This window comes from Saccopteryx bilineata, chromosome 1 (genome assembly GCF_036850765.1).
Source record: "Saccopteryx bilineata isolate mSacBil1 chromosome 1, mSacBil1_pri_phased_curated, whole genome shotgun sequence".
Lineage (NCBI taxonomy): Eukaryota > Metazoa > Chordata > Mammalia > Chiroptera > Emballonuridae > Saccopteryx > Saccopteryx bilineata.
Genome location: NC_089490.1, coordinates 402,225,550 through 402,233,176, shown reverse-complemented (window position 1 = coordinate 402,233,176; position 7,627 = coordinate 402,225,550). Strand labels below are relative to the sequence as shown.

The 7,627-nt window shown below is 51.2% G+C and overlaps 1 protein-coding gene across 3 annotated transcripts in view; it reads left to right on the top strand.

Annotated features, from left to right (window-relative positions):
* Nucleotides 1-312: 312 nt before the first annotated feature.
* CHKA (choline kinase alpha) overlaps nucleotides 313-7,627 on the top strand; it is a 56,787-nt gene continuing 49,472 nt past the window's right edge. Inside the window, exon 1 of one of the 3 annotated variants that reach the window (XM_066252242.1) lies at nucleotides 313-934. In XM_066252242.1, coding sequence (XP_066108339.1) covers nucleotides 582-934 — 353 coding nt within the window. In that variant the 5' untranslated portion in view covers nucleotides 313-581. The remainder of the gene's footprint in view (nucleotides 935-7,627) is intronic. The other 2 variants (XM_066252245.1, XM_066252243.1) reach the window with 2 other exon arrangements.

Genomic DNA, 7,627 nt, shown 5'->3' with positions numbered 1-7,627 from the left:
CCCGCCCCCCAGGCTCAGAAGCCGCCCTTACGCTTACCCCCGCCCCCTCCAGGGACGCCCAAGTGTGCCCACCCTCCCTCGCTTCTCTCCATCAGCACGACCCCCGCGGCCGGTTCGACGCCCCGCCCCCACGCCGGCCACGCCCCCGCGACCGCAGCGCCCGGGGCGGGGCCGGGGCCGCAGCCAATGGAGAAGTGGAATGGAAAGGGCGTTGGCGGTTGTGACGCGCCGGGCTAGCCTGCGGCGACCAATCAGCGGCGAGCTCGAGGGCGGGCAGTGACGCGGGAGGCGCTCCTCGTGCGGCGGCGGCGGTATAGGAGCGAGCGCCGCGGCGAGCACAGCCAGCAGAGCGTCTCCGCCACCACGCGCAGCCTGCAGTCCGCGCGCCGCCGCCGCCGCCGCCGCCGCCTACCGGTGTCCGCTCGGTGCGCTCCCCGCCGCCGCCGCCAGCCCCGGCCGGCCAATCCGCAAGCCGGAGAGCATCCTCCCCACCTGGCCTCCCTGAGGGGTCGCCCGGCCGGACCCTGAGCTTCGCCGTCTCGCGCTTCGGCCGCTCGCGCCTGCTCGGCCGCCTGCCCGACATGAAGACGAAGTTCTGCAACGGGGGCGAGGCGGAGCCCTCGCCGCTCGGGCTGCTGCTGAGCTGCGGCGGCGGAGGCGGCAGCGCGACCCCGGCGCCCGGCGTGGGGCAGCAGCGCGACTCCGCCAGCGACCTCGACCCCAAGCAGCTGGGCGGCCGGCAGCCGCCGCTCGCGCTGCCCCCTCCGCCGCCGCCCCCGCTGCCACTGCCCCCGGCGTCGCCGCCGCCGCCGCCGCCGGCCGACGAGCAGCCCGAGCCCCGGACGCGGCGCAGGGCCTATCTGTGGTGCAAGGAGTTCCTGCCCGGCGCCTGGCGGAGCCTTCGCGAGGACCAGTTTCACATCAGTGTCATCAGGTCGGTGGCGGGCCGGGCGGGGGGGGGGACGTGGCCGGCCGCTAGCAGGTCAGGTGACGCCGGCGGGCGGGCGGGGGCGCGGGGCCGTCACGGCCACTTTTTCCCGAACGCTGGGGAAATCCAAGCCAAGTCTCGCGAAACAGGCCCCGCGGCTGCCCGAGACCTCCCAAATGGCAGGCTTTTGAGGGAAAAAAAAAGATTTTTTTTTTTTTTTTTTTGGTTTCGTGGGAAAGCAGATCTCTTTTAAGAGGGAACAATACCGTCCGCTCACTGAGTACATTTTGTCCAGAAGCTTAAAATACGTCTAGAAAGTCCCTTTGCGGTGTAGGACCATAAATGAAAGAAGGATGTTATGGTTGGCTTTGAAAAAAAAAAAAGAAGAAAATCACTTGGTAACTTTTATTTCTAGTTCTCGAGTCTACGGTTTGATTTTTTTTTTCCTTCCTTTTTTGAAAGAGTCGTTTGTTGGTGGCGAAGGGGTAACGTTCCCGCATTCCCCACCAGCCCTGTCCAGACCTGTTAGGTGGGTTACCAGCCAAAGTTAGGAGGCGTGGTGCCAGAAATAACTAGGGGTAAAGGACTAGAAAGAATGTGTTTCCCTTTAAAAAAAATTGGTTTTTTTTTTTTTTAACTTATTTATTTATTTTAGAGAAGGGAGAAGGGTGGAGGGGGGAAAGTGGGGGAGGAGGAGGAAGCATCGACTCCCGTTTGTGCCTTACGGGGCGGCAAGCCCGGCGTTTCGAACCCGTGACCTCAGTGTTCCAGGTCCATACTTTATTCACTGCGCCACCACAGGTCTCTGTTTCCCTTTATTTTAAGGTTAAAAATTTTCAACCATAAATTTTATGTGTGTGTGTACTTATCCACACTTAGCCAGAAAACAATAAAGGCCCCCTTGATTTTTGTCTCCACTCTGTTCCCCTGGAAATAACCATTTAACGTTTAGCCTGCACTCTTATATTCAGACCTTTAAAAGGGTTGTCTTTTTCTGTGTGTGTGTGTGTGTGTGTGTGTGTGAGTGACAGAGACAGGGAGAGGGACAGACAGGAAGGGAGATAAGCATCAGTTGTTTCTAGTGGCATCTTAGTTGTTCATTGATTGCTTTCTCATATGTGCCTTGATGGGGGGGGGCTTCAGCAGAGCGAGTGACCCCTTGCTCAAGCCAGCGACCTTGGACTTAAGGTGGTGAGTCTTGCTCAAACCAGGTGAGCTTGCGCTTAAGCTGGCGACCTTGGGGTTTTGAACCTGGGTTCTCCACATCCCAGTCCAATGCTCTATCCACTGTGCCACTACCTGTTCAGGGTCTTTCTTTTCATTCATTTCTTTCAACGGAAAGTGTCAGACAGGAAGGGAGATGAGAAGCATCAATTCCTCATTGTGGCACCTTAGTTGTTCATTGATTGTTTTCTCATATGTGCCTTGACCAGGGGTGGGGTGGGGTGGGGTAGGTGTGGGATCTATTGCAGAGCGGAAGACCCCTTGCTCAAGCCAGCGACCTCGGCGTTTTAAACCTGGGATCTTCCATTTCCCAGTCCGACAGTCTATCAGTTGCGCCACCACCTGGTCAGGCTGCCAGTTTTCTTTTAAATGGCTGACCAGGTTGAGGGCAGTATCTAGCAACTGGCTGGCTGCCACTGATAATCCCCCAACTCAATTTCAGTCATTTGATTTCTGCTCTGTGCTCGGTCTCTCCCCAGAGCTGCAAGTGCAGCAGAATGAACCGAGCTTCACTTCCTTTTGGGGCTCCTGGCCTCTTAGAGTTATGCTAGTGAGCAGTGGGTCCAAAGGCAGTTGTTGGTAGGAAGCAGAGAGAAAACCGTAGGAGATTAGAGAATCCCTAAATTGTCTTTGTCATTTCCATTTCTACTTGTTTGTTGCTCCTCTGTGGGAAAGTGATTGATTTTAATATATTACACCTACCCTGGCCAGATAACTCGCCTCATCCTGATACTTCAAGGTTGCAGGTTCAATCCCCCATCAGGGTACATGCAACAATCACCAATGAATTCATAAATAAGTGGAAAAACCAGCCTTGGTTGGTTGGCTCGGAGGTAGAGCGTTGGCCCAGCATGGGGAAGTCCCAGGTTTGATCCTCAGTCAGGGCACACAGGAGAAGCACCCATCTGCTTCTCCACCCTTCCTCTCTGTCTCTCTCTTCCCCTTCCACAGCCAAGACTCCATTGGAGCAAAGTTGGCCCTGATGCTGAGGACAGCTCCATGGCCTCTGCCTCAGGTACTAGAATGGTTTCCGTGGCAGCGGAGCAACACCCCAGATGGGCAGAGCATTGCCCTCTGGTGGCCATGCTGAGTGGATTCTGGTCAAGCGCATGTGGGAGTCTGACTGCCTCCCTGCTTCTGACTTTGGAAAAAGAAAAAAAAAGTGGAAAAACCAGTTGATGTGTCACTCTCTCCCTTTCTCTTTTCTTTAAAATCAGTCAATAAATTAAAAAATAATTATAGCCTTGGCTAGCTAGCTCGGTTGGTTAAAGCATCATCCTGATATGCAGAAGTTGCTTGTTCAATCCCCAGTCAGGGCATATGCAGAAACAGATGTTTCTGTTTCTGTATCTCTGTTTCTGTCTAAATAAATAAATTACAAAAAATTATTGCAAGGTTATGCGATACAAGGTTTAATACCTTTTAAAACTTTTTTCAGCCCTGACTGGTTGATTCAGTGGATAGAGCATTGGCTCAGTGTATATGGATGTCCCGGGTTTGATTCCCAGTTAGGGCACACAAAAGAAGCCACCATCTGTTTCTCTCCCTCTCCCCTTTCTCTCCCTCTTTCCCTCCTGCAGCCAGTGACTTGATTGATTTGACCATTGGCCCAGGCCCTGAGGATAGCTTGGTTGGTTCTAGTGAGTCAGCCTCAGGCGCTAAAAATAGCTTGGTTTATTTTATTTTTTTATTTTTTATTTTTTTTAGAGAGGAGAGGGAGAGACGGAGAGACAGAGAGGAGAGACAGAGAGGAGAGAGAAGGGGGGAGGAGCTGGAAGCATCAACTCCCATATGTGCCTTGACCAGGCAAGCCCAAGGTTTCGAACCAGCGACCTCAGCATTTCCAGGTCAACGCTTTATCCACTGTGCCACCACAGGTCAGGCAGCTTGGTTTACTTTAGCATGGGCCCCAGATCCCTGTCTGGGTCCATGAGGTAGTCTATCTCATTATCTCCCCTCCTCTCAATGAAAAAAAATTATCTTTCATTTTGTATATTAATTTTATTTTTATTTTTTTAAATTATTTTTATTCATTTTAGAGAAGAGAGAGAGAGAGAGAGAGAGAGAGAGAAAGAGATAGATAGAAAGAGAAGGGGGGAGGCCCTGGCCGGTTGGCTCAGCAGTAGAGCATCGGCCTGGCGTGCGGGAGACCCGGGTTTGATTTCCGGCCAGGGCACTTAGGAGAAGCGCCCATTTGCTTCTCCACCCTCCCCCCCCCTTCCTCTCTGTCTCTCTCTTCCCCTCCCGCAGCCAAGGCTCCATTGGAGCAAAGATGGCCCGGGTGCTGGGGATGGCTCCTTGGCCTCTGCCCAGGCGCTGGAAGGCAGAGCATCGCCCCCTGGTGGGCAGAGCATCGTCCCTGGTGGGTGTGCCGGGTGGATCCCGGTCGGGCGCATGTGGGAGTCTGTCTGACTGTCTCTCCCCGTTTCCAGCTTCGGAAAAATACAAAAAAAAAAAAAAAAAAAAAAGAAAGAGAAGGGGGGAGGAGCTGGAAGCATCAACTCCCATATGTGCCTTGACCAGGCAAGCCCAGGGTTTTGAACTGGCAACCTCAGTGTTCCAGGTCGATGGTTGATCCACTGCGCCACCACAGGTCAGGCTCATTTTGTATATTAATTTTAGAGACATGAGGGAGATAGAAGCATTGATTTGTTCTATTTATTTATGCACTCATTGGTTGATTGTTGTATGTGCCCTGATGGGATCAGACCCACAACCTTGTTGTATCTGGATGATACTCTGAATCAACTGGGCTACCCAGTCAGGGCTGACCTTGTTATAATTGCTTATTAGTTCTAGGGACTTTTCTTTTTTTTGGTCTAGTCTCTTGGTTTTGCCCAGGTGGCACACTGATGCCCCTGTTCTCCTTCCTGGTTCCTTCACAGCCTCACTACCCTCCACAGGGAATCTGTTGCCCAAGGATGGCCCATATTTGTAGGTTTCCTTGAGCCTATTTTGCATCTACAACAAGATTGTAAACTCTGTGCCTTTCATAACATTTACATGTTTCCCTGTGCCTAGCACTCCTTTCGTTGAGGATCATAGTAGCCCAGGGGCTGAAGATGAAACAGTAAAGCTAAGACTGGGAGGCTGCCCTATGGTGGTACAGTGGATAGAATGTTGAGTGGGATGCTGAGGACCCAGGCTTGCAACCCCGAGGTCTGCAGCGTGAGCCCTGGATCATCAACATGATACCAAGGTTGCTGGCTGGAAGCCAAGGATGCTGGCTTGAGCAAGGAGTCACTGGCTTGACTTGAACACCCCCCCCAACAGTCAAGGCACATATGGGAAGCAGTCAATGAACAACTTAGTGTCGCAATTACGAGTTGATGCTTCTCTCACCTTTCTCCTTTTCTGTGTTCCCTTCCTGTGTCTGTGTCTCCCTCTGTCTTTTTCTCAAGGAAAAAAAATGTAAGGCCTGGGAGGTCCCTGTGGGCTAGAAGGGGCGTAGAGCAGTTTGAAGAGAAAGTGGGAGCATCCCTGAACTCTGAAAGGTGCAGGACCTTTCACGTGGGAAGAGTAGGCAGAAGCATCCTGTGTGCAAGGAGCTCAGGATGGTGGCTTGAAATAGGTATTTTAGGAACACTTTCTGAGAGATGTTTGGTAATGTCTGGACACATATTTGATTGTCGTAACTTGGTGGTGGGGGTACTAATGCTATGTAGTGGGCAGAGAGCAGGGGTACTGCTAACCACCCTCCAATGCACAGGACAGCCCCTCCTCTTCCCTAACAAAGGGTTATTGGGCCACAAATGTCAACAGCACTGATATTAAACAACTGAGTAGTAGAGGACTGAAGACTGAGCTTTACTCTTTCATCCATCTGGCATACTTGTAAAGATTGACCTTTGCTTTGTGATTGGTGCTAGTAATGAGCAGCTGGCATTATCTCGTGTCATCCTCACATAAACCCCTATTACATACTGTGTTATGGTGATAAACAGGCATCGAGGCACTGAGCACCTTGCCCAAGGCCATGCTCCTGTCTGCAGAGCCAGCAGAGGTTAGCCTTTTAACCCAGCCTCCAGGCTGGGGGTGAAGGCACTTGTTCCTGACTACCACATGTTGATGCTATCATTTTACTGAAATCGTTTTTATTTTACTTTAGTTACAGTTATTTCAAGTTGAGTTTTAGATGATCAGAATAAATTTTTCAAAAATTAAAAAAAAATCCCTTTAAAAAAATTTATATACTGATTTTTAGAGAGAGACAGAAACAGAGGTGGAAAAAGCTGGAAGCATCAACTCCTAGCAGTTGCTTTCTGTATGTGCCTTGACCAGGCAAGCCCAGGGTTTTGAACTGGTGACCACAGTGTTCCAGGTCTACACTTTATCTACTGCGCCACCACAGGCCAGGCCCCAAAATCCTTAAAATATTTCATTTGTTCTCTAAATTGAATAGCTATTCTGGTATTATGCTGCCTCCCATTTTCTATGTATCCAGTCCTTTGGACCTGAGGATTGTTTTTCTGCTGAGATACTGTTTATATTGTGAATTTTGTTTCTTTAGTCATTTTGACCAGGGATCCCCAAACTTTTTACACAGGGGGCCAGTTCACTCTCCCTCAGACCGTTGGAGGGCCAGACTATAAAAATAACTATGAACAAATCCCTATGCACACTGCACATATTTTAAAGTAAAAAACCAAAACGAGAACAAATACAATATTTAAAATAAAGAACAAGTAAATTAAAAAAAAAAAAAGAACAAATAAACTTAAATCCACAAACTGACCAGTATTTCAATGGGAACTATGCTCCTCTCACTGACCACCAATGAAAGAGGTGCCCCTTCCGGAAGTGCGGTGGGGGCTGGATAAATGGCCTCAAGGGGCCGCAGTTTGGGGACCCCTGATTTTGACTGTCAGACGATGCTCTTGAAACTCCTGGGTCCATGCCCTAAACTTTAGGGAGAGTTAGTCCTGTGTGTGCTGGACTGGATTCTGTTACTTGTGGACAGTCTGCAGTGGTTTTAGTGTCTTTTTCATTTTTTCAGCAAAATACAGTTGGTTAGATACAGATCAGATAATTTCCCATCTTAACTTTTTTTTTTTTTTTCCCCTCATTTTTCTAAAGCTGGAAACGGGGAGAGACAGTCAGACAGACTCCCGCATGCGCCCGACCGGGATCCACCCGGCACGCCCACCAGGGGCGATGCTCTGCCCACCAGGGGGCGATGCTCTGCCCATCCTGGGCGTCGCCATGTTGCGACCAGAGCCACTCTAGCGCCTGGGGCAGAGGCCACAGAGCCATCCCCAGCGCCCGGGCCATCTTTGCTCCAATGGAGCCTTGGCTGCGGGAGGGGAAGAGAGAGACAGAGAGGAAAGCGCGACGGAGGGGTGGAGAAGCAAATGGGCGCTTCTCCTGTGTGCCCTGGCCGGGAATCGAACCCGGGTCCTCCGCACGCTAGGCCGACGCTCTACCGCTGAGCCAACCGGCCAGGGCAACTTTTTTTTTTTTTGGTAGCAGAGACCG